Source organism: Calliopsis andreniformis, chromosome 1 (genome assembly GCF_051401765.1).
Source record: "Calliopsis andreniformis isolate RMS-2024a chromosome 1, iyCalAndr_principal, whole genome shotgun sequence".
Taxonomy (NCBI): domain Eukaryota; kingdom Metazoa; phylum Arthropoda; class Insecta; order Hymenoptera; family Andrenidae; genus Calliopsis; species Calliopsis andreniformis.
In genome coordinates this window covers 17,178,785-17,206,675 of record NC_135062.1, presented here as the reverse complement: position 1 = coordinate 17,206,675, position 27,891 = coordinate 17,178,785, and the positions used below count along the sequence as shown (strand labels likewise).

At 42.0% G+C, this 27,891-nt stretch overlaps 1 protein-coding gene across 14 annotated transcripts in view; it reads right to left on the bottom strand.

Moving 5' to 3' along the window:
* Dlg1 (MAGUK family member discs large 1) overlaps positions 1–27,891 on the bottom strand; it is a 376,826-nt gene that overhangs the window by 166,859 nt on the left and 182,076 nt on the right. For all 14 annotated transcript variants that reach the window (XM_076393504.1, XM_076393526.1, XM_076393518.1 and 11 more), the window contains one exon: positions 13,384–13,520. In XM_076393504.1, the coding sequence (XP_076249619.1) occupies positions 13,384–13,520 (137 nt within the window). The remainder of the gene's footprint in view (positions 1–13,383; positions 13,521–27,891) is intronic.

Here is a 27,891-nt window from a genome sequence, read left to right as displayed (position 1 = left end):
GGCTTAGCGGAATGCTGGGATAAGTGAATTATCTGTTGTGAGGGTAAGCTATCACGTACAGCGAAAGAGAAAGAAAACGATATTAAGCGAATCGTTCGATGAAAGAAAAGCTTCCATGCGAAGTTTCATTAAGGATAGCAAGGTAGAAAAAGAGGATAGAGGCAAGTACAGAAGTTCATTAAATTTCTAAACGTAGACTTGCAAAAGTACAGCAGAGGAAAATGAAACGAAATTTACGTCCGCGTGTCCAATTTCCCGGCTTAGGAACCGAGATGATTCGATAAGATAAAAATCTCTCTTGCATTCAAGCTGAATAGTGTTTGCCGACACTCTCCACCGGACTATCAAACGAAAGGGCTATGAAACGCGAGCGAGATTGAAGATAAACCTTTATTGTTTACCTTCTCTTGTGGTCACATTGATGCTAAGTGTTTTCTTCTCGACCACGTAATCTACATGATTTCATATAATGTGATTTTATATCTGAATATAAATCTGAAATAGTGAACGATAATTCTGACAACAAGAGAATACTACTTGTCTGGCTATATACGTGGATATACTACTCGCAGAGCCGCTTGGCGCGTCAGATTATAGATATTATAAATATACGACATGTCTGACTGCATACGAATCTATACTACTTATCACGTTATATATTCAGGGACTAAAGTTATTCTGCCAGTCCAAATCCCTCAATTTATCCTTGATCAGTACCTGTTAACACTATAGGGTCTAATTTAACACTATAGATTTTCAAAAAATATCAAACTTTAGAATCTGTATTCTAGTATATTTCACTGACTGCACAAGAAAATGCAAACTGCACTTCGTTCCTTTCTCTTTTTTTTCTTTCACTTTCTACCATGCAAACATTTGCATCTTTAGCGTCTTTCCAAACAATTCGTCAGAAACCAGTCAACAATTCTACGTCGAATCTTTCGTCTTTGTTTGAGGGCTCGAGAAAGAGGGGTATCGCGACAAAAGAAAGTTACGACCCCCGTGTCGTGCTCTGAAATGCTGCAGTCGACGTGAAGAGGAGCTCAGTCTTCTTCGAGCTACTGCTATTTTTCATGTTCAACGACGAGCGCTGCCTCGGTTGTCCTGGTGACAAACGTTTTCGAAATTTACACCCCCCTCGATACCGCACAGTAGCTGTTGCACGAACGGGCTGACTCTCTTTATTGCGATTCTACTGCACCCTAGTGAAAGGTATTGAGGGATGTTCATCAGAATTGCACTGAAACGAAATCGTGTTTTAGGATCGCGTATTCGATCGCGTATCTTTCAGCTTCACTTTATAATCTTCTTAACGGGATAAGTTTGAATAGAAGTAGTTATATTATTTGTCTTTTACGTCTGATAGAGAATTTCTATCAACTTCAAGGATAAAAGATAAGAAATTACGGTATCTCGATTGATAGGGAAGTTTCTATAGTAATTTCAAACCGCACGAAACTATCTGAACTGAAAATTCATTCTGTGAGTTTGTCGTTTGAGTAACAAAGGTACGAGGAACCAGATCTCCTATAAATGAAATCGAGTCAATATCAGCGTACATGTGAAATGGAATCACCATTTGAGTTTCACAGTTTCTCCTATACCTGCTGTATGCTGTTCCTATACCTGACGTTTCAATTCACTTATTCTCCCATTTCATAGATCAATTCCTAGGTCTGGGTTAAGTAAATAATAAACAGTATTATCGTGTGATGATTGCAATATCAGAAATGTTTCGACAAACAGTCTATAAATACCGAAGACAAATTAACTAGTTCCCTAACCTACGCATTAAATAGCAACAGTAATCGCTCACGATTATTGAACACAGACAATTACATCGTCTGCAACACGAGCGCAAGTCGCTGGCCATCGTCGATAGGTTCTCGCGAACGAGCCAATAGATTCGATGCAATCACATCGCCTACACCGTCAATATTTGCGCAAAAGCGGAATGGAACTGTCGGACGAATTCTATCCATCGAAACCGAGTTGTTTCCCAAATTCCATCCACCTATCCATCGGTCCAGAGTACATAGGCACGACCATGTGATGATAACGGAATTGATAGAGCCATATAATAATAATTGCGTTCATGCAGCTGTCGCTTTCCTATCCTCTCGAATTCGTCACGAGATCGAATTCATCATCGCGATTTTGATTGCTGATTGTTATTATCGTCATCAGGTCGACACGAATTACTTCCGGGTGCGTTACTAGCCAAACCATTGATCTCCTATTATTACTAATTACAATCTAATTGCTCTAACGAGCAAATTAGACTGGTTGTTTTAGTTGGATCTGCAGATGCAGTTCACTACATTGGACCGATGGACTCGGGGAGACAGAGTTACGAGGAACGCTGCAGGATTAGTGTTCGTGAAAAAAAGAGAACATGACTTTGACTACTCTTGGATGAATCCAGTAAAATCGTCACTATCAAGGAGGAGATTATTGCGTTCGAGAGCAGCTAAGCCAAATAAGAGCAGTTTAATATCGACAAGAAGCACCGCATCGTCTTCGGTTTCGGCTCCGTGGATTTTCGCTTGGCCGATTCCTCGGGCGCTTCTATTCTCCGTCAGCCACGAAACGGCTGGGACTAGGTAGCAGCCAGCCGCGACCCCACGATGCACGCCACATCCATCAAGTCGGATGAAACCGCCGCCCCGTTCTCCCGCCTATAGGTGACGTAAGTTCCGTCTGGAGCAAACCCTCTGCAAGGTGGAACACGCCTTGCCTAGGAATTACGCGAGTCAAAGGAAACTGTGTACATGTATGGATGCAGTCCAAAATGCATGCTTTCGCTGTTATCGAGAAAACGGCACATGATTGCTGTCGCTGTGGGGAGAAATTCTTGGATGCTTCTTTGATCTTCGGGATTAATGTTTGATTAATATCTATTTATATGTATATTCTCTGAATTTCTGCTTTACAGAAAGGGTCGCCTTACCCTCTAATCATCTGAATCTCATAAATCTCAATTTTGAAGAAAAAAGTAGCTCTGTACTAAGAATGAGTTGATACTCTTTTCCTCCTATTTGAGCACGAAGTAACGACTTTATGTAGCATAGTGGACCTTAAAGTAGCCCCAACAAATCTCACTTTATTCCTTCATAACATTTCACGAATCTTGCCCGCGAAACTTTCACGGGCTAGTTTATTCCATCGACTTGATGCACTTCCGCAGGGCAATGACTTCTGAGTGAATAAACGAAGAGGCGAATGACGAGTCACGCTGCTTATACATATTGTTTTCTCAAGCAAAAATCTTCTATTCACAACATTAATTAAGTGTTGAATGAAAGAAGAACGGCCAAGTGGAAAAGAAGCTAAGGTTTGCCATACGACTGGGATAATAATACCGTCTGTTACTCTAATATTAATGTGGCTAGTCCATAAGATATTCATTTGGAACTCTCTGCGTAAATTCCAGCTGCGAGGGAACTGCATTCGCGGGTTACGAAATACGGCAAACACCAGCACTAATTAATCACCCTAGACAAATTGCCGAACCTTGGCGTTTTACTCGTAACACCGGAAGTCTGGAATCGTGGGGCGTGTCTGACTCTTGCTGGTTTCGCTCTTCATTGTATCTTGTCTGTATCAATGTAGATAAATTCTGTCTGTGTATAACAGTATTAACGTTTCTTATTGTTCGTCTAGTAATAGCATGATGGAGATGGAGGGCAAAAGAGAAGGCTACAAGGCGTGGCGCAAAACTGAGGAAATGGTGAGTTAAGATTAGATTTCCTGGTTCACGTCTGATACGCTTGGAAAATTGCTTATACAATATAAAATGGTAGAGGGTTTAAAAACTAGAAAACTCTTGAAAGAAAAATTTCTGAAGCGTTAAATTAGCTAAATTACAATTCTGGTCTGCTGTTTTCTACACTTGTAGTCTTATTAATGGTTCAAATTACCACTTGCAAGACTTCATGCTGGAATTCTTTAGTGGTGCACTACAGAATTCAGGTAAAAAAGTTTACCTCTACCGGTGAATGGAGGCTGTAAATTGAAAATACCCTAGAAGCTACATGAGAAGGCGTTCCTAGAGTCGTATATACATACATCCTGCGGGGATGTAACGAGATGTCGTAATTCGTGTCGCCTCGGCAAAGTTCAGACACTATTGTGAGGGCGAAAATTTAAAGGTGAAGGTTAAACGAAAATGCGCCGTTAGACCAACAAGACGGAGTATACCGAGAAAAATATGTGCGTATAACAAAATGCGCGGGCGGGAACTTGTGTAGAATTACGGCGTAGATCAAAGGAAAATGGCCGCAATAGAATCTAAAGAGGTGCGTTTCAAACTGGGAGCCTGAAACAATTTTGCGCCATTTCTTCAGCGTATTTAATCAGCAATTCGACGTTAGAATAAAAACGTTAATTAACGACGGGTACTAGTAACTCGCTACAAGCTGACAAAAAGAATGAAAGGAAAATAATTGTAGAGAACGGGTATTGGCAGAGAGGGAGGTTCACGAGGAAACTATTCAAGCGGTATCAAGGGGCAGAGGCACTGTGTCATTAAGAGCGTCGCAAGGTGCAATGGAGAGAAGCGAAAACAAAAACGAGAAAATCAATGTGGCATTGTTCGCCGACGTAATGCGCCACGAAAAGAAGAAAAGAACCGACTAAAGAATAGAGAGTAAAAGGGACGTGGGGGTGAGAGCCAGTGATATACAGAAGCAATGTTACGCGCGATTAACCTCCCCGAAGAGCCACGAACGGCTTCTGTGCGAAACAACATCGGCCTGGAGGAGGAGGGGGAGGGGTAAAAATGGGGAACAACGCCACAGGGAAGTTTTAATGCAGGAAATTTTCCTAATTTACGGACGACCAGGTTATCACGCTTATTCCTGACATTCGGTTCCGTTTGTGGTCGTAAGTAACTACAGTCGAGAAAATCGAGTTTCCTTAACCAAAAACGGACCATCCCTGAATAAGTTTCCGAACTAAGTTTTCACGCATTTGTCACGCACGTCGCATTATTTCTCATCAAGTTCAGACATCTCGTCAGTCGCCATATTTACTAGGCGATTCGTCTAAAATGAAAGAAAATAATCACTTGGGTCTCGACATTTCGCTGGACAAATACCTGTGCGCACGTTACGAGAAATAAAATATTTTATGCGCCACAAGGAGACGTAGAATGTACTGAATTTTCAGAGGGCGTTTTAACCACCGACAGGTACAAAAGGTCTAGCACTATTTCAAGTTAAGGATCACTTAACGCACCTTCAAGAGCATCGTCTACTTTCTAGTACAGTATGAAATACTAATACCGTGTATTATCTGCGCTGAATTAAGATTACAAAACATGCTCGATAGAAGAAATATCGTGGCACGTTACGGGGTTGGCTGAAAAATCGAACGGTCGTATATTCGCTTCTTCCGCGCTGCTCTGCTACCAGGACACAAAGGACACATTTTTCGGCTCACGGTCCCGCCTCTACTACATGGAATTACTCGAACGTTTCACCTCGTAGCGAGGTTCTTCGCCGCAAAAAGGGGAACAAGAAGAGTAGAGTTACTAAGGAGTCGACTGATAAGCTCTGAGTCAAATGGATCTCACTTTATCATGGCTAGAGATGGGGCAGAGAGTCCGTGGGGTATTCCAGGGGTTTATCTAGGTAGTACAAGGGCTTACATCGTCGCACGATCCAATTTGACAGCATAACTGACAGGATAGAGCATTTACTCGAGATCAAGTAAGGCCGTGTCAGTATACCTCGTACATGCTTGCAGCCGATATTAGAGGTCGATTGACATACTTGCCTTTAGGCTGAACGTCGGCTAGTAAACACGTATCCCGGCAGCCAGCCACCGCGAAAGCTCATACTCTGATGCGCAATTTCAAACAGTCTTGAGGGTGTAAGGGAAGCATCATTGGGATATCCCGAAGACATCACAATTTTGTACTAGTGACTTCTGGGGTTTACCATTTTTTTAACTCATTGCTATGCTGCGTCAGATGGACCGGTATGAACTAATTATTGCCTGAATTAATTGGGATCACAACAGCCTTTGAAAAGTTCAAGTAGTGGCTATGACCCGTATCAGGTGATGTACTAATTTAGTAGTTCCTTTACGTCCAGCACTACACGCGTTGTATATTCTCCTTCAGCTCTTTATTATACTACTCCATATCCGAAACTACAACCTTACTCTGTGGTAATGAATCCATATCTTCGAAGTAGTCCAACACATAATTCATCAGTCGCCCAGTGAGGAGCGCATGAGTTCAGGACGACCCAACGAGGAACCCATGATCCAGAGTTGTACAACAGAGAACTCACGACTGAAGGGTGTTCTAAAAGAGAACTCATTATTCTTGTCTGTGGTTCGATTCACAAAATGCAAGACGCACGTTCACCAATTTTTCATTGAATTTTCTAACTCAATATATTTCCTCAAAGAGGAATAAACACATCGTGTTTCGATCGAGTGCTAGCTGTCAATTAATGCCACGCTTTCGATGAAGAATCGCAATTTCATGAAGGCGATACTTTCGTATATTGCAAAATTAGTCGATATTGATCCTACCTGTTGCATCGTTTCAGTTGCCTCCAATACACCGCCAGCTAAATCGTGAATCCTTGCGTGTGTTCGCGCACGTTTATTTGTGTTTATAACAAGTTCAAGATTAAGAGGCTTCTCTGAAAACTGAAGGAACTTCAGTGTTACGGTAAACTAATGAGAAAAGTTGACCGCCTTCCGTGCTTAAAATGTAATGAAGAAAAAGTTATCAACATCTTGCAGCTTCGTTCTGACAAGAATAATTAACGCTTCTATGAAAGCTACACGAAGCTTGAACGATCTTCGTGAAATACACAGGTGAAAACCATTTCTAATATTTAGATTTTCGCTTAGGAAAGGAGAGAGACATTTACACGTTGAAAAAGAGGAAACGTGAATCCGATTGATGGGAGCAAGTAATTCTTCGGATTTCTTGAATCGAGTAACCCTTTTTCACGGTGGAAGATACACGGTTCTCGGAGCGAGACGAAAACAAGAAAAAGTTTCCCTCGGTGAATTTCGCAAATGAATGCATCGAGTACATACGATGCATTAAGTCCGAACCGCAACGAATGCATTGTAAAGGGAGGGCCGAAGGGGCGAGAGTGCTCTCGTTTGGAGTTTCCTCCTTTTATCGGAAACGAACGTGGTATCCAAGGGAAATGGGTTTTAGCCGAGTGCTACTATAAATTCCATTTGTCCCGTTGAAAACGGTAATATATCATGGCTCCCGTGGCGTCTTACGGTAACTGTACGTTTGTTTAACCATACGCAATTATGCAAAAGCTTTAAATCCCCGTAAAATTATGCTGCTCGAGAATGTTTATCCTCGATTTGACATTTAAAGCTCTCCACTTTGCTATCGGGGGTGACTACGGACAAAGATAGTATCTTTATTCTGTTCTTAAGAAGGAGAATTATTTTTTTTGCCTACGGCATAAAGAAGGAAGAAGCATTCAGCTGGCGGGAATACCGCGGAATTTCTAAAAAAAGGAGAAAATGAGTAACGGTGACCAAAAGCTGTTTTACAGCGGTGTAGGCGGGAATTGAAAACAGGACATAAATTTTAGCTACGTGCCCACCCATGGCGTCTCTTGCAAGAAAGCAAGGATACGATATTTCATGGATCAGAAAGGCCATTCGTGTGATTTACGTCTTCTTAAGCGCACCACCGCGAATTCGTGAGTATAATTCCATGGTTTTATAACAAAAGGAGGTGGAGGTATTGTTTCTCGATAAAACGAAACCGCGTTTCTCAAGAATTAGAAAGGAATTAGAAAAAAAAACGATAAAAAATCTCTGAATTAGTACACAAACGTTAGTACATCCTGCAACAATTTCCACTGATTAATGTTGAACCTTCCATCACTTCCTCATCGGAAGCTAATGAAATTTCTTTCTAACTTCTTTACACCTCCTTCCCCGCAAGTCTTAATCGAATTCCAACGAAACAAATTACAAGCACGACCCCATTCATTTTCTCGATGACGTTCATAACGCCCCAATCGCCTACATCGCGCGAAGGAATCCCCAGTCTGTCTCGCGAAATCGATAAACCAAGTAACAACACGTCGTCGAAGAAATTCTTGTCGAGCTCTCGCTGTTTACCGATACTTAAACATTCCGTCATCGTGGATTGGAATAAAAGAGAGGCACAGCTGTTCTAAGGAGTACCGACACTTTAATCTCATCCTAGTTGAACTTCGTGGAGGTCGAGCAGCTGGTTCTTCCGATTTCACGGCGGCGAGCTCAGAGGAAAAATAAAAGGACCCTCATCGATTTCGGGATCCCGCGGGAAATCGGCTAGCGTTTCGAGTGGCTCGAATAGGGCGTAGCCATCGGTCTGGTGGGTTTTCCCGTCGACCAAAGGGGGCGCACTTTTGTGCGCGAATGAGGCTGTCTAGTCGAAGGCGCAATTTTCCATTATACCGAGTGCAGGCCCCTTATCATTGCCGTGCATATTCCAACACCGTCGGGCAGCTGCTTTCCGCGGAGTAATGGAAAACAAACAAGGGAAATATCGCGCGTATACAGCTAGCCCATTACTCCTCGACGCGATTCCCACCTCCCCCTTGAACCCACCCCCCGTTCACTCGCCCTGCTGTTTCCTGCGTGATCAAATGGTTTAAAGTCCGCTTTATGCGCACTACCGACGACCGTATCGTAAATTTCGGTGGAAACGGATGCCATGAAGGATGAGGACGCACTCGAGTGCATCGTTCTTGCCAGATAGTGGGATTTTTATTATCCATCCTTTTTTGTCAGATCGTAGCCGCTTTGAGACAAATGTCGACGCGATCGGAGCTCGTTATATTCGGCTGGTGTTCGCGGGGACGCGTGATTTGTGGCGGTTGCGTCTGCTTGCTCGAAGGGGATTGCCTTCCTGGGAAGAATGGGCTGGCTTCTAGTCGACTTTGGTCGACTTTAGTGGAAAGGTGTGAGAAATGCTTGACGTACCTTCTGGAGAGTTTTCAGGAAATTCTGTTCTCTAGAAACATCTTCTACCGTCACAGTTAACAAGCTCCTTTCAGATCATAGTATTCTTTAGACTCTAACTTATCTGTTCGCAACTATACTTTGATGCTGCCTCGTGAATTTTAGACACTGGCGTTTGTCAACGATATTCAGGTATTTCATGCTTTCTTCCGATCCTTCTTGTACTGCATTTATAGTCGAGCTCTCGTTAACAATAGGAATGCTCCTCTGAATGGAAATGAAATTCAATTAACGCAAATCACCATGCCTCCATAACAAAACTTTTACTACACAATATAACGCGCAGCGAATAAAACTCTCAGGTCAGACTATATGTGATAATTAATTAATTGAAATGTTCGTGAATCGAACATGTTCCATGCGTTCAACCTGTACCGTTAATTCAGGTGAAATACGTTTTGAAACAGGCCGAGAAGCATGGCTAATAAATACAGTTAGACAAGCGAACGTATGTATTATTAGCACGCGTGGATGAAAATCTCCAACCTACCTATGGGCCTGATAACGAAAACGGAAATAAATAATCTATTTGGAATAACGTTTATTCCCCTATGAGCGGCCTGTTTACGTGACGCATGCAAGAGAGATACTTGAACAGAAGAGGGTTATGACGTTCGAAATGATCCAAAGAAATTCTCGCTCGTAAAACGCACGTCTATCTCTTTATGTGATCGACCACCTTGACTTAAAATTTCGATAGTTTCAGGAACGAGATGAAGAGGACCATTGTCATACAACAACGATTAACGAGCGTTTAACGAGATATTGGAAGCTATTAACTTGCATCGTGTATCGAACGGTTCTGAAAGGTCTGTCAGTGTAATAAATTGATCGCCAATAGCTTTCCACGAAACTGCAGGTTTTCATGGACGAATAAAAGCGAGAGTATCATTTTCTCCGTTGTACGTTTTTATATTTATAGCAACCGCTCAATACAGTGCTCGAGCTCGTTACTCCTTGATTGCTCTCGATCGCAAAAAATGCCATCATCGTTGGCAAAAGCGTTTCAATTGAAAGGGACGCGTACCATGGCCAAAGTAAACCTCGCCCGGTAATTACACATTGGCCGTTAATTACGCGAAAAGTGTTTTAACGTTGCATAAATCCGACTACGGGAACCTAATTTTAAGCTGAATCCCGCCTGGACCGCTCGATCTGTCAATTAGGATGAGTTACGATAGAACCCAAGCCGTAACCGTTATTAGCTTGCGTGCACTTTCCTTCGGAAGTTCTTTCGATAATCCTCTCTCCCTATTTCCCCTCGAAATATTCAAATATTCAAGGTAAAATATTTTGACGAGGCAACGTCGAGGTTTTCAAGAGGATTCAACTCAACATTTTTCAAGTTTTTAATTGCTGATGCGAATTATCAATAACTGCGATAAAATGAGAGAAGTGGTAGGAAATTGGATTGGAGGAAATAGGGGAAATTGGACAATTTGGATGCACTTTGTGGCAAATTGCTTATGGCTGCTTCAAATAGGACGTCAAAGAGACCAACACGCCTGGTTGAAATCCTCTTGAACGTGCAACACGTAGAATGCGTTAGAACCGCGGCCAATCCAATCAAACCTTGCATGACACGACAATATACACTTGACCGTATCGCTTTATGTTACAGCTTCCAGTCTCCAACCATGCATAATGAGAGAAATAATGCTCGTCTGTTTGTGATCGTACGTTATCGAAGATCAAAGATGTGTTGCCATTGAAGTACAGCGTACTAGAGCCCTTGAGCTCTTTAGCGAATCGAATGTTTCAAGTGGATCGGTAAATATGTCGTTATCATCTTTCTTTCTAAACTTTTTTATCAAAAATCCATAATTTTATTTTCTGCTGTCTTACATCTGATTATCATATTCCTATAGAAATTTACCAATTTGATGTTGTTAAGTGTATCATTGTTATTTGACAGACAGATTGTCGATGATGCGAAGAATCGATACACTGAATGACGGTGTTGCATTATGTATACACCAGGGAGGCATTCAGTAACAAGCAGTTATTCATAGTCGATCAGGTATTCATGTTTTTCTGCATACAATTTCATCGTAATCAGATGTGCAAGAGCACACACACATATATTTTTAAACTGCAAAAGTGGATGTATTTTTGAAGTCTCTATGATGTTCATCTCGATTGAAGATCTGGAGGGGCAGTATAAGCTGATTTGTAGCCAGTAAACTACTTCTGAGCGTTTAATATTTTATATCTAGTACAGTTTAAAGTATGTCCGCGTTAGATTTTAAGTACTTTTAGCGATTCAATATTGCATCAAAAACAAGAGCTTTAATTCTTACAAGTCTGATTATAAAGTGAGCAAAAGAGAATGTCTTCTGGCAAAATCATCGTGGAAAACGACATGGCACTCTTCCCAAAAGCTTCAAGTAAAAAGCATATTCTACTTCTACAAAATCTACTTTGCTAGCAAATAGATTCTATTAAACAGTCTTACTTCAACATCTTTTGCAATACTTACACACAATTTAACTAGCTCTAGTTAATACTAGCCTCATATTAATTCGATTTGAAAAGGAAGCAATCGAAGACTTAAAAATTTATTCGTCGGCATTCTACACGCTTATTTCACGGCGAAGAGAGGGATCTCGTAGTATGAATACACGAGGACCGCGGTTACTGAATTTCTAGCTCCGACAAGACGCGTATACGTATACAGGCGAGCAACGAACAAACGAGCGAACGAGTCTTGATGGTTCTCACCTGCGAGAGTACAAGGGACGCTAAGCGTTCTCCGGAGAACAGAATGGTTTTCGCTGCTTACACAGACAGATGGCACATAACATCCATTATGAAGAATTTCTCTCGGCACAGCGCGCGTATTTGCGCGTACAAGTCAAAGTTTTACCCCTACACTCTCGTGTGTATTTATGCTTGCCTATGTACGAACTAGTTCTGTGAATTTTAATACCTTGCGATGGTCCTAGAAAAAGGGGCTCTTTATTCTACGATACCATGGAAAATTCAAACGTGGAGTCTCTGCTGGACGACGTTTCCTTTTTGAGAAAATCAATTAAGCCGTCAGTAGACTTAAATTTGACGTAACAAATTTCCCTGCAGGTTGCTGTTTACCCTGCATTGAAATCTGTTTTCTACTTAATGGATAACTTCTCAGCTGTGTATCGAGTAACTCCATTACAGAGTTTCATAACGCACTAGCCCATGAATAAATTAATAATTGGAACGGTCCGTGGCACAATTCTTTTAACATTTTTGGTTGCTCAATTAACTTATTTAGCGAGAAAACACCGTACGATATAAAAAGCAAGAAAAAAAAATGGAATGAAATGTCGATCTTAAAGACATATTTCTGCAACAGTCTGCATTCCGAACAAATTCATCACGACGACAGAGTTTTTCTTCCTTCTAACAGCGTCAAAGAATCAATTCCCATTAATTACACTCTGACGATCTATAAATTCCATTACGGGAGGAGGATCGAAACTGAACAGAAGCTGTACGTCGAGGCGAGCAAGACGTGCCGAGCATTGCAACTGCATGCCGTGCGTGCGACGCGCGATTTGCAATCGTTGCACGGTGCATCGTTGCGCCAGCCGCGTCACGTCGTCGATCGGCCACGACGACACGCTGCGCGCGATGGGGAGCTATGCTACGGGAGCAATTAGCAATTAAAATCAGGAGCTCGGCGATTGATCGGTCTAGCATGATACCAGCCTGTCCCGCAGGCCAATCGACTCTTGGATTATAATTACGGGCGCTAATTGCACGGCACCTGCCTCCCAACACCCAGTTTCCTCCGCTACTTCCTCCGTTCTCTCTTCTATCAGAAAGCAGCCGTGTGATTAGTACTCTGGGGCTGGGTTAAAATATTCGGAGAGTTTCATTTCCGGACCTGGTGTTTCCGTTCTTCTCTATTCGCTAACTAATTGGACGATCCAGCTTGAACAAAATTTCAAGCTGTCGAGAAGAGGATCCACGGTGCGAAGAAACAAGATTACTTTAGCGGGGAATTTCTGGAGCATGTGTATAATATTTCTACGATACATATTGGCTTATCAATATTGACATAGTTTCTGTGAGATAATATTGCTCTGAAAGTGCATAGCTTTTGATTATTTGAATAGTGGTATCGCCAGTGATAGTAGCGGGTGAATGTGACTGTCACTGGGCAAATGAAAACAGCTTCGGTTTCGGCGAGATTCTCTAATAAATGTTCGATCGCGTTGGTAGATGCGAAAATGGAGTTCCAGAGGCAAGTGGTTCGTGAAACGCGTAACGAACACACGCCCCCGTTCGCGGGCCAACAATTCTGCGGGGACGAACAAGTCAGAGGAGGAGGTCTGACATGAAATATCGAGGGACGAAAAATATATTTGTAACTGAACTCACGTCGTTTTGAGCGAAGGTCGGCGTAATTGGCCCGTCGCTAGCTTCCCATTTGTCGGCGATGCGAATCGTCTCCGCCGTTTTCTGCTGCACCGATTTCGACTCGTCGAGCAACGTCAGCTCGTAAAACTCCTGGATATCTGCAACAGTTCGGAAAACGGGAAAACTCAAATTAATACGATTTGAACGTTATCCATTTGACGTCTGTGGGAAAATTGGCCCACTTGATATATGGACTTCACTTTAGAATTTAAAGTTACAGTCCGTTTCTTTTAGGTGATTAGTGTAGGCTGTAGTTGTGGTGTAATTGTACAGACAGTGCTCCTTTAATGAAAAATTAATGTAATAGTGAGTTAGATTTGAGAAAATTAATTTTAAATGTCGACAAGGTGCAGGTGCAGTGGACGACTCCCGCGTCTGACTATATTTAAGCATTTCTACTTGCGCGCTAAGTAGAAATGGTAGATTATAAGTCAGACATCCTCGCCAAGTCATATTGAAATATTCACTTTCAGTTTGTACTCTAGCGCAAAAGAGTTTTTAATCCTATTTGTGAATTTTTTTTCCACTAACCCTTCCAATTTCTCCAATACTGATCCCCACTCGAAATCTCGAAACGATCACCGTCGATATCAAAATACCATCATATTATTCTTCTCTTCCATTACGTGTTTTTGGTGGAACATGCCGTATCGAAGATTGTAGCAACATCCGCTGAATTTACCAAGCTGTTGAAACTCCCATGATTCCGCACGTGTCATAAACGTTTAAACGCACTAAACGCTGTTGGCTGTTATTCTTTGCCAGTTTACGTTGAAGGTTTAACCATGGGTATAATATAGAAGTCTCGAGACAATGCGGTCGCACAGTATTCAATATCGCGGAGAGGACTTTTCTATCCAGCTTTAGCGAATTCTCCGTGACGACGCGCGCGATTGGGTACTGAGAATATAATACTGACGTCAACGAGCTTGACGTTGGTCCTTCGCGGTCGGGAGACGATCGTATTTCCTAGCCGTAACGCTTAGCTACTACGAAGTCTATTGGATAGGGTGTCCATGGACACGTATCGAATAACGATAATTTCGTTGGTCAATTTACTGAAGCGTAGACGCGATATCAACACGAACAGACAAGAAGCAACTGGTATTTTTTTTTTCTGAGAGAGGAGATGAGTAGTGAAACTCGCGATGCGTCAAAACAGAATAAACAACCATCTACGATTCAGTGTTGCTAATCTTCGATGCTGATGTACCTTCTCTTTCACGCTACGCATTATAAGCTGTGGTTAAGTGCACTCATCGCGTTGTTAGGAGGAGCTGAGTTTCCACGATAGTAACGAACTACGCGAGCAAGGAACAGCAATTTAGTCTTATTAGCGACGCTAGCCGTTAAATTAAAATTATCGTACGGGCTGGTATGTTTGTTTAGGTCGAATTAGCCGTATATCCTCAGTGGTTCGAGTTAATTACAGTCGGTTCAGCATTATATCCGGTAATATTGGTACATAACATAATGACGTAACTCCGGAATTAACTCTGAAAATTACTCACGGGAGGCTAACTAATAAGTGACACTCCTGAGGGCGATACTTCAAAGCAGTTGTGAAAGGTCGGTTTATTAATCCTTCGAGCGCGCTGCTGATGCATACCAAATATCTTCAACGGAGAAATTGGAGTATTAATGAGTAACAATGGACGTATGTTTGTATATCGTTTGCCTGGCAAGATACAGAAGAGCAGGTTGGCGTTGGGAAAAAGGAAAAATAAATGATAAGAATAATCAGAGAAAGGAAAAATCGTTGAGGTTAGTCCCTTCAGACTTCCGAGCAAATTCGTGGTTAGACGCGCTCGACCCTGAAACGTCAAAGAGACCGCTTGTTATACGTCGCGAAAAGTTCTACGACTTTAATTAACGTCTCTACTTTTTGTCTTCGCGAACAGACGGGGCTATGCTCGAAACGCGCCGCCAGTCCTCTAATTTTTCGTTTTAATTCACATTTAATGCCACCTTCTCGCCGCTCTCCAATCCCGGGGGCTGAAAGTATGTCGCCGCCACTATTTATGCAACCAACATCCTTCTGCCTTTCCGCTCTCCTGGCTTACACGCTCAGCTATAAAGTCGAGTACTCGAAAAAGCCCCTCTCGAGGGTTTCTCTCTAGAGAAAAAGGGTAAGGCGTCATTGGTCGCGGTGCCGCGCGAATGGCTTTCATTTCGATGGTTTTTTTTCTTATATCTCCTCTACCGTCAGGAATATCTTCACCATTAGCGAAGCTGAAAGGATTTCCTGTGGCACGAAATTTTTTCCCATTTCGCAAAAAACTCGCCGCTCCGAGAAGATAATTGATATTCATCAGTTTTCCTTCTATGTTATCGTTCGAATCAAATTACACGAGCGGCTCGACAAACGGAAGTAAAATTTTTTGTTGAATACGCTTGCAAAGATTCAAAGGGCTCCTAGGGGATGCGAGTAGAATATTATACTATTTTTCGTTCCGCTCTGTCTGCATCTCGATTTCTCAAAGGGAAATGCATAAACTGCGCTCCCTCGCATCGCGAGCAACGTTAGTGTTATTGCGTTATGCATTTTCAAATAGTTTCCCGATTCCATAGGTACACAAACACGCATCAATCTGACTTTCTGGGGGCGTTTTTTCCATTCACGACACGACATCCGGCGTATAAGTATTAGCAGACATTTTTCACGCGGAATGCAAGAAATATCGGGAACTTATTTCAATCCGACCCTCCACGCTGTTCCCCTTTCGACCCTGCCCCGACAGGAGCTATTCGCAACGGTATGTAAAACGCGCGGAGAATTCTTTCCCAGGTCGGTTACCGTGCGCTGAAAATGCCATCGTGTCGGGCACATATGCATGACTTTAACTTTTCTTCGAGTGCAATTTAGATGGTAAGAAGACGGAGAATGCAAATCGCAAAATGTCCATTAATTTTGATATGCTATTGCCTTCGTGTTAGAAGGCTACAGAAAAGGGTAGTTCAAGCAGAACATGACTTAACTTTGTCACGAACTCGACCACCATCGCAACGTGTATAAAAAGGAACCGGTTTAAAAGCGAACATTTAAATTGCACACTTTCATGACTTCAGCGAGAACGAAATTTCCAACCGTATAAAAAACTTTGAACTATAATAAAAGTATCATCCTTAATTAAAATATGAAGTATATCCACCTACAGAAGAGTGGAACTGTAATTTTAAATTATACGTGCATTAAAATCTTGGGACCAGCAAATTGGGAAAATTTGCTCTCTCCCATAAAACTTAGTTTATGCGGGCGTCCTTAATTTTCATTTAATCAAGTTCATCAATTACAAAAATTGCGAGCATAGTTTTATTTCGTGGTATTTGCCTGTAATGATTTCAATCGTTTTCAAAAACCACGAATTTATGTGGAGAGCGTTAACGATATCGATAAGCAATAGCGGTTCCTGTATTGGTGAGTCCTCGTTACCCAAGGTATTTAAATATTTACAGTAACATAATTACATATTTCGACAGCAACGTGTCGCATTATTGTGACGAGTATAGCCAATATTAATATTGTACATTCGCTGGTTCGTTGGATGAAAACGCGTCCAATTCGAATGAGGCCACACGCGTGTAAGTATTGATGTTTTCTTGTCAGCGTGGATTTTCGTGAATTGGACGATTTAATTACAAAATAAGCCACAAGCCTGAAGGATTATTAAATCCCCGCTCGAACATGCTGCGGAAAGTTCATCGACTTTAATCAGACCTGTTTCTCGTATTTCACAATTCCTCTTCGAACTGATTCCAAGCGAATCAACGCAATATTTTTCTCTTTCGTGCAATTGGTATCAGCTGGAAACCGATTACGAATGGAACAGAGAGGCGCGTGGAAAGGATTGAAACAAAAACGCAGACAGTCCTACAATACTCCGAATTTCATGGTGATATTTTCAACGAGTATGGAGGCTTTATCCGAATTTTTTCTCCGAGTATTTATTCCGCGTGCATTCACCCTTCCTAGAGGCAGTTTCTAACTTTGAAGTACACGCGACGAAAAAAAGTTTCCGCTACGGCTACAAGTAGCGAGTAGCTGAAAACAACGTTACCCCAGGATTTTCGCTAATTTTCTCCTGTTTTTCCACGCGTTACCTTTCTTTCGGTATTTCCTTTTCTACCTCCACCGACTAAGCCACCCAGCCTGAACAGATTTACTCTCAGGCAAAGTATTTGCCGTCTCCTATGTTTATTTGGCTCCACGTTTCGTCCTTAACGTCGCTCAGTCGTCCAGACCTTTCTTATAAAATTATCATGACATCCTGTTTCGTTCAAAGTACGAATTCCCTTTACTTCGAGTCTCAATAGTCCATTCACACCGCTTTCTTCCCTATGAAGATCCTAAGATATATTTAATACATACTCTGTGAATTATATAGAGAGTATATCTAGCGATTACACTTTGTGCAATTTCAAAGTTTTGATTTTGGTTATCAATGTAACCCTACGAACTTTCACAGCAGAGAATACTCTCCATAAACTCTAGACTTCCAGAATCTGTACAGCGTATCACTGCTACAATAGCAAGCCACCTTTCTCGATTTGCCTTTCCAGAGTGCTCGAGCAAAAGAAGAAAAAATAGAACACCATTACAATTTCGTTCTTACTACCACTGCTGTTCATTGTTCATTGTTTTCCCCTCCCCAATCCCATTCGTCCAAGGGGAAAAAAGAGTTAGGAAGGGTCGGAGGTAGATGAGGACGTAAAGTGGTTGGCGCTTGACTCAGGAAGACCGATGGCTGGGTTCAACCGTTTACGTCAGAAATTATTTTTAATTTTCGCCTATCTAGAGACCGCATGAAAGGAGCGTAACGCGACCCTGCAGCATCGCCGCGCGTTATCTCGATTTCCTTCTTTCCGTCCTTTTTACCAGCGGTTTTATGCGCGCCCCCGCCACGGACAAAGCGGCCGGAGGTAGCTGCGAAGCTCGGATGGGGCGCGGCTGTTCAAGTTATATACAGAAATGGCGTATCTCCTATGAACAGCCCAACGGCTGGTGTTAACGAGCTCCAGTTTATCGCCGTCGACGTCTTCACGACGCGAGCATCTCGCGCATACACACACACGACACACATATTCCGAAAGCCCTTGGAACCTCCATACCGTGAAAATTACGTGTCGTCGTTTAAAGTTCCGCCATCGGCGAGGCATTCGAAGGGGCTAACGCGCCGATTACGAACCGCATCGGGTACGGAACCGAGTAATAAAGGTAAACTGTTCTGTGAATCGCGCGTATTGTTGAACAGTCCTGTTTCCCCTGTAGTTCAAAGCGAGTGTATTGTTGGCATTTGTGTATAAATTGCTTTGGAAATATTGCCACTAAGTTTGGGATTTTTGCAATTAATAATATGTACTTTCTTGGAATGGAGCGAGCTCAATTCTACTCGAGACTCCTTTTCAAGGTTCTTTCCTCTTCCTAACCTTAACTCAGAGGATATTTCTCATAAAATCGTTGAATTAAATCGTAAACAAGTTGTTTCTGACCAGCCGATCTTCGGGGCAGCTGGAAACTTATTAATCTTCTCAAACGAGAAAACTTCTGGCCCATCTGCGGAAGGGCGATTCTTTAAATTAACTTGGCAACTCGTCGCCGCAAAAGGGGAGAGCAGAGTTCGGCGTTTCGAAACTTCAAACGACGCGACGCAGCCAGCTCGGTCACGTGAAAATTACACGTCGCGTTTGTACCAGTCGCTGTCTTTGATCCGATCGGAACGCGTTGCGGAAATTCGATTCCCGTCGAATTGCGGCGCACGTTTCAGAGGGATCCTCATGTAATAGCCCCGGCCTCGTTGTTCCAGTCAAATAATTATCACTTAGCCTGCGGCCATGGGCGATTCCGAGCGCGACGAACTCTAGATTCTTGCAATGAAGTTCGCTGTAAGTTTTGCGTTTAGGCGCGCACAAGATCCGAACTACGCGCAGGCTGAAAATTACATGTCACCAAAGGGTAAACGTCTTGTCCCTTTGGGAACTTCGAGGAAAGCGTGCAACGACAAGCGGGCGTATAACGTTTTCAAAAGGAAAACCACACGAAATTTCGGATAATAATAAGGCGAACTTTAATTGGATCCCACCGAGTTGCGGTAGTTACGGATTCTTAATTAAACGCGAGCCATAGTATCACGGAGAATGGGCTACAATTACGCTGCGTCTGGCGGTTCAAGCTATTTCGTTGTTTCCGTTTTTGGTCACCGATGGACAAAAACATTGCCACAGCACAAGGTGGAGTCTGGATATCGAACGGGCCTCACAGGGGTTCGAAAATTTGTTGAACTTCTTGCTCGAGGTCTTAGCAGGAGACGCTACTAAATATCGCTGTCCTTCTATAATTTAAAAAATTATAATACGCAAATTTATAGCGTATGGAAGTAGTAGAAGATATTTTCATGTCTACTCAGAGAACCTAAACTTTTGGAGCACTCTGTACAATGAAGAACAAGTGTAAAAGCACTGAGCAAGTAACAGAGTTTCATACTCGTCGCAACTCCGTTTAAAATTGCGAGAGCTAGAAGATGGGCAAATTTTGAAGCTCGACACGGCAACGTACCGTAGCATCGACAACTAAATTATGGTAGTTTCCCGTAGACGCACGCCGTTGATTGCTGCGCTCACACACGAACAGGGAGAAATGATACGCGCAGAAGTTGGGGAAACTTTTGCCAAGGCACCAAGAGCTGCCAGGAGTCCAAAACCGCAACGAATTTCGAGAAACGGAAAGGCAGCAAGGGAAGACAGAGGGCAGGGGACCAAAATTATTCTCCCTAGCAATCTCTTACAATTTTCTCATCTCCTTTTTCGGTGGTTTGCAGCAATTATCGACCGAATGGGTTCTAGAATCTAAACGAGAACGACATTCGATTCCACGGCTGGTTTAATTCGCTTGCGTATGCAGGTAACTGCGATTGCAACTGAACTAGTATTATTTGCCATGTTCCACGCGGGTTGTTAATTGGGAACATGGTATTCGGAGCCTCGAGTGTTTATCTTAGACACTGTTTAATACTTCTATAGAAGAAAGTAGGAATTTCTGTGAATTTAGTGGAAAAGGTACTGTTCAAAGATTGAAACTTCCATTTGCATTTCCACGAACGCGCGAGTTAAACGAACGTGTAATTATACGAACTATTCGTTAAGGCGAGGTGCAATTTCAAATGCTTCTCAAAATCACAAGGATTAGTCATTCGAGTGCAATGGACGTATATATGCATTCAATCAGTCAGTACGATCTCTGCGTCGGACGTTTACTGACGTTCGGTGTACATGACCAACAAATACAACCAGCGGCTCTCGGGTTACAAGCGTTTGAATTTCACCAGTAGCCAGGGTTAAGCAACAGACCAAATTATTTCGAAGTCCTGTGAACTTCGTCCTATGTGCAATCGAATTCGCACCTTTGAGCAACGATATCTTTTCTCACAATATAAACATCCCCAAATTGCAGTCGTTCGCCCGTTAGCGTTTTATTTGGCTCTGGCAAGGCGCTCGTTCGACGAAACTAAAAAAGAAAAAAGGTTGTCGTGCAAGCGTGCTACCAAGCTATATAAACCCCCTCGCTTTCACGCCACGCCGATTATCTTCGCTCTGGTTTTGTAATAACAGTCTCAGGGAGGGGGCAAATAAAGGACAGGGCAATGCAAGCGTCTGTTTCTCGTGCACGCACACATGCGCCCATTTGCCGCCCGACTACCGTATTATACGCAATGATCTTGTACGAATTCGCTGTCGCGCGCAGCGGTCCGCAACGAGCTAGTACGTTGATTAGATTTGTAATTAGTTACGAGCTCGCAACCGTAAAGCCACAGGGGGAGCTGACAAAACGGGAGCGTTCGCGAGGAACGAGAAGGGAAAGGTGGCAGCGTTTAGAGAGCGACAAAAGGGGTTTCGAGGAACGGAGGCAAGGAAGACAATACGACGAATCGACGGGAGATGAGCTCGGTTTGCGAAGGATACATGGAAATGATTCGCACAGATGTTGATGCATGCACGATACACTGAGCGTGAACTGTCTCTAATCTGCTTAATAGCGAACATGAGTGTTACTGGTATAGCTACTGTAATATGATGCGAGAGGAATTGTAGCGTGAAGTGGCAGAAGTAGGAGTACAAATTTGCAGATTTTAACGCGGTTAAGTGAATACAAGATATGTTGGAGTGTTGCTCTGTTTTGCTTGTCTGGAAATACACTTTTTCAGTGGATAAAACGATAATAATTCAGTCGTGTGTCATCAGTACCTTCGGGAGCTTTTATGACAGAATTGTTCCTGTCGACGCGAAACGAGTTTAGCCAAATGGAACGAGTTCTAATCGATCGATCAAAGGACAATTGATTCGTGATGGTTCAAGTTTATACCCGGATCGGTCTCTGTCGAGTTTTCGAGCGCTCGGTGAATCGTCGCGTTAAACTCGATGTTTCGAGCAAGCAAGCGAGTGAACTTCGACTCGGGAGAACCAAAAGCTCCTGACAATGGGAATCCCTTCGAAGGTATGGAGTGGCAAAGGGAAACGCGGCTAATTTCCTGGAAAGCGAAGTGAAACTGATCGAAAACGACGCTCAGGGAGCGGGTAAATAACAGAATTGGACCCGTACGATCGAATTTGTCCCCTTTTCCACGGGGACAAGAAAGCCAACGAAATTGGAAAGCAATTCCTCACCGTTCGGTCCCGACGTTTTATCGCACGCAACTGCAGCTAAGAAAATCGCGCGTGTTCCCGCTCCTCCGTTCCATTTCCCATTATCGAGTCTTTTTTCCTCATCAATCCGGGAAATTTCACGCTTTTTCGTGGGTAGCGCGTAAATTGCTGACGGCAATCAATTTGCTATTAGATCGAGAGTAAACAATTTTATTTGATTCTCATGTCGTTCGCAAAAATTAATGTTTGAAGTAATTATTAGGAAGAAAAAGGTTAAAGCAATTAAAATTGTAGATCGGTATTTATTTTAAATTTCGTAAAGAGAGCAGATAAATATCAAAGTCAATCAAACGCTCATCACAGTCAATTGAAATTTCGATGATGAAACGTGTTTATTGGACACATTGAGAAGCTCTAACCATCAATTTGGCTCACTTTTATCGGATTATACGTTTTAAACGGCAGCCAGGATGAAATAGCAAGGATACGTTGTACATGAATCCACTTTGTTCATCCTTATGTACACGTTTTACAACTCCTGGTTATTTAATTACTGGTAGGTGGATAGATCGTCAGTTTGGTAACTCTCGTCGAACAAAAATCTGCAATAAAGGCAGGAATCGCGCTATTTATTCCCATTCGTGGTCATAGAATATAATAACAGGCATTCATACAACGACGATAATAATGTCGTATCATATCTTGCCTTTCGTAACTTCAGTTTAATCTCGAGAGTGATTTTGTAATATTATACGTTTAGCATACGCCGTACACTTCTTTAATCCGAGTTTTCCTCTATTTGGACAATTGCAGCTGGCCTCGTTTAATTTCAGAACGGTGTATCTTATACACTGTAGTCAAAAAAAGTAGTCACTAATGATTGGAAGGGACTTTCAGAAGAAACATTCCTCTTTAGCAGCTTTGCTAAAATAATGGAGCATAACTTACTTATAAAAGATTGGAGAAAGTATTTTTGCGAATACCTCCATTTACTAATTTAGTCGCTGCATCTTTGTGGAAAATGAAATTATGCTAAATCAAATTTCCTTTTAATTATCGCTTCCACGGATACGCGATGCTGAACTGGGAAGGAAACAAGAAATTTCCTTTAATCTTCCCTGCTGGAATAATTTCGCGTGCTCAGTCGACGTTCGTGTTTGTCTCTTGCTGCTTCAATGCCTCTCCGCTGTAGTCAGACAGCAGCTTCGTTGACATTTTTCTCGAGAAAAGGGTGTATACGATCTGTCCCACGGCTGCGCAAACAGCGATAACACGTTACTAATTCATTTTTAATCCCTGATTGCTTTGGCCGTTTACCTCGCGCAGCACTCGCTGCTCCCTTGTTTCTACGAGACGACTTCAACCCTCAACCCTTGCTGCCTCAGCGAGGCAACCTTTCTCGAAATGTCTTGTGCAACTGAATATCTGCCATCGTGTCCTGCATTTTCCATTACTTGGTATTTCACCATGGTCGATACGAGTTCTGGGATTAAATTTGCGTTTCGTGCGAATGAATTTACTTGCTGTCTTAGACAATATATTTTTTATTTTCTTCTTATTTCGGTCTTAAGAATCTTCAACTGATTATTACTCTTTGCACATTGTTCCAAGCCAAAGTTATCGATAAAACGTCAAAATTATCTTCTTTATTAATTCAATCATTATTTAATTGCGTTTTAAGTAATTTCTCTTCGACCCATTGTTTTTTTTCTACTTTCAATTAGAAAAACTATAAACTTCGTTACGTATTACATTGCTTACGCCCTTTTTAACAAGTAACGAATTTAAATAATTTTTAGACTCCAGAGTTGCAACGTGAAAATAACGTGATACAAGATTTTTGCTGGAAGTAATTTTTCTGACAATAAAACTCGTTGTGGAACATATTACGTCTGGAGTTACAAGCTTTCTATAGAAATGGTAGTCGGTGAGAGTCTGTTGAAAGTAGATGTAGTGAATATACTAAAGTCACTTACATGTTTCTTTCGAGCGTATTAACTTTATTCCAAGTAATTAGGAAAGCTGATGTAAAGGAGATTCTATATCTGTTCTCTAGAAGGAAATTGCCTGAAATGTTGACGAATAACATTTGTACTACTTGGACTCTGAAATCCTAAAAAAGTCCTTTTCTTGAATACTATATCTATACTAGTATTTTTCCTTCCAACTATCCTTCTTTGTATCTATTCTTCGCTATAAGTACCGTAGAAGCCCCTATCTTTATAGACGGTTTTTCCTGAAATTCTTCTATATTCTTTTCCACAGGTACCCTCTTCCAGAAACGTCCTTCCTTATGCGCATCCTTCCCCACAAACATTTCCACGCGTACTCTCTCCGCGACCATTCTTCTCCGCTAACAATCACCCAATCTCAGCAGCAATTCTCCACGAACACCCTTCCTTCCGCCCAGTCTTTTCCATAACCACCCTCCTCTATAAACACTCACTTGTATATTTATCCTTTGGTATAAATATCTGACTCAGCATCTCCGTATCCTTTCCAGGCACCCCTATGGCCCGACATCAATTACGAACGAAACAGTTCATAGGCAGGGCAGCAGGTAAAGCTGGCGACACACGTCGTGCCGGTAGCGCGCTATTAATTGTAACTGTCATTGTCAAAATCCAATTCGCGTATTGCGGCCGCGGAACATGGTGCACGGGGAACTAGCGTAGGTCGGAATTGCAGTTTCTATGCGACACTAACGAGCCGCATTAGGCTATGCACTGAAAGTGATCGATCGCGAGGCGATGCACCGAAATGAGAAGAGAGCGGCGTTGCATTGCAAATCGCAATCACCGGCGAAAGGGTGCATCGGTGGAGGGATCGGTGCGTTTTGGCCCGCACAGAATGGCAAAGGCGTCGAGGGCGACGGGAAGGGAGGGGAGGGGGGAGGGAGCGATGCAGAAGGGAAGAGAAGAGAAACGAAGTCGAGTAATCCCACTAATGTTCCTGTTAGGATCGCATCTACGGCTGGCCACGACCCAGATGCGTTTCTGGCATTCTCTTAAACGCAATAATGCATTTCCTGACCGAGCCGATGCGGCTGGATCCTTGCGTCTCTCGTAATACGGCCATTGTCGAACAAAGAAAGGGAATGCAGCCTGTCGAAATGGACGTGAATTAACGATTCCCGTCTCCTATCTCCGATTTCCACCCTCTATCCCAGCCCTATCTCCGCCCTCGGGCTGTCTGCGGATCATTACGGTTTGAAATGCACACGGATAAAATGATTTCTATGACGGGATCGGGATAGGGATAGGGATAGGGATGCATTTTAAAATGGAAATACGAATAATCGGCGCGCGTTTTGCGAGCAATTCATACGCTACGGGAGTATTTTGTACATGAGCTGTTTACGTTATTGAATTTTCAGGAAATATGGGAAACATGGTGAATGTTAATAATTCCAGTTACCGATGCTAGGTGCAGAATTTAAGGATCGCTGGTATTGCAGTTTCTAAATGGTTTTACCAACTCTTAGGAAAAGGATATTCGGGGAATCTATCTAAAGTTTAAAAGTAGACCAGAAGAGGAAGTTTTTCCATTCATGTAAGCTCATTTCCTTTTCACCCCAAGTCCCTGGCTCAGCCCTCCTCGGGCTCACGGTTTGAAATATTCAACTAATTAAGTCAAAATCGAATCGAGAAAGCTTCCAAGACCCTACATTTATCGAGCTTAATTGACGCTTCAAGCACCCCCGTCCGAGATCCGCTTGTTTTTCTGTGTGTTATTGCAGGTCTTTCACGGAAAAAGGAGTTTAAGGAGGAAATTTCCTGGGAAACCCTCGAATGGATGACAAAGTGGTGGAAATAAACTAGTCGTTGTTTCTACGTTACGGCACGAAACCGTAATCCCTTCGAGCCGTTGTTGCTTTCGCTTCCTTTGCCTGGCCAAACAAAGAACACACTACTCGATGATTATATATGGCTTCGTACTACTGGAAGGTCTAAGGGAAACTGCCGAAGATACTTTTGAAAACTGTCAATTATCTGTGAATGCAACATATTCTAACGGAAGATTAAAATAGTATGATACCTGTAATTTATCCCTATAAATTGCATTTTCAATATTTTTCCAGGGGATAACATCGGAAAAACAATAAATAAATCTGTAGCGTGGATTGTGATTAATTGAATGCTGCGACATAATGGCGTAAGTGCAGGCAATTAGCGAGGTTTCGTTGTGGAACTTTGCGTCGCATTTCCTTTCTTGCTTTTCCTCAACCCTCTAAATCTCCCCTCAGTTTCCGGCTGAATTTATATCAGGCGCTAACTGCGCCAGTCGTTGAGAAAAACGCAGGCTGAATACGCGCAGGCATTAAAGCAAAATGAAAAGGAACAGATAGGAAAAACAGATTCGGAGGGAGATAAACGCAAAGAAGCACTCACGTGCGTTGGAAAATTCTATAATCAAGATACTTTACGACTCGCCACGCGTCGTAACTGTTACAGATTAAAATTCTTAGCTATGCGGCTTGTAACGCTTAACGAACTACCGCATTATTGTGATACTTAGCACGTGAAATTAAAGAATTTGACAATTTGAGAATTTAAATATTTGAAAATTTCACAATTTAAAAATTTTAATATTTGAAAATTTGAAAATTTAAATATTTGAAAATTTAAAAATTTAAATATTTGAAAATTTGAAAATTTAAATATTTGAAAATTTAAATATTTGAAAATTTAAACATTCGAAAATTTAAATATTTGTAAATTTAAATACTTGAAAATTCAATAGTTTAAAAGTTTTAATATTTAAAACTCTAGACCTGTAATTGTAATCGAAAACTTCTTATGAGATTTACTCTCTGAAACCGTGATTTTACGATGTAAGTATCTATTCACTGAACTAAATTAGTCAAGTTAATTTACATGTATGTTTCCTTTGATCATGCTGAGCGAATCAGGCAAAAGTAATATCTTCAGGATCATCTCATCTGCAAGTTCTTTTGAATAGAATCTGTCTTTTTTAGGAGGCATATAAATCAGTGCAGAGGCGAACGAAGTCCTTCGTTGAAGATTACCTCTACTACTGGTACACAAAATAAAAAGGAAGGAAGAAGAAAGATAAAAAATGATTAAAAATTTCAGCGAAGGTAGATTGAAATCGTTGCGAATATGTTTTACGATGGGGAAATGATAGAGACAGAGAGTGGGATGTTCGCATTTATGTGCACGTGGAAACTTTTTTAAATGCAGAAAATGGTTTTCTTTAACGCGGTCGGATGTAAATTAACATCGGTTCTGCTTTCTATATCCACCTCTCTTCATTTTCTTTCCCTAGGCCGCAGCGGATCAGAATAACGAGGTTTCCATCTGTACACGGCCCCCCGTTTTCATTCGCTAAGTATTCCTAGCTGGCTCGTTACAGAACGATACAAACGATAATAAATAATTAAAAGCAGATGGTATGTGGACGTTCGTTATTATACCACCATATTACTGGCTTTCACCCTCGAAAGCGGACGTGATTCACACGACAATTGAGATATTCTGCCATGTCGATAATTGATTTTCGAATATTCAGATTTATGCGAATAAACGATTCGTTAGCTAATAAATTTCGGAGAATTAATTCGAGAAGCTTGATTATTATTTTCTACGCAATGAATTGCGGTGTTTTAGTGCGAACGTACGAAACCGCTCCCTTGATTAACCTAGGCTCTTACTTTTATGAAATTAATTAAAGTAAATCCTCTGAGTTATGCCATTATTTTACAACCAATATTATCAGATTAAAGTTTCTTCTTCACCCGTTTGTTACTCGGATAGCTGAAATTACGGCCCATAATATCTATTCCAAACGTTATGAGAAAAGACGGGAAGC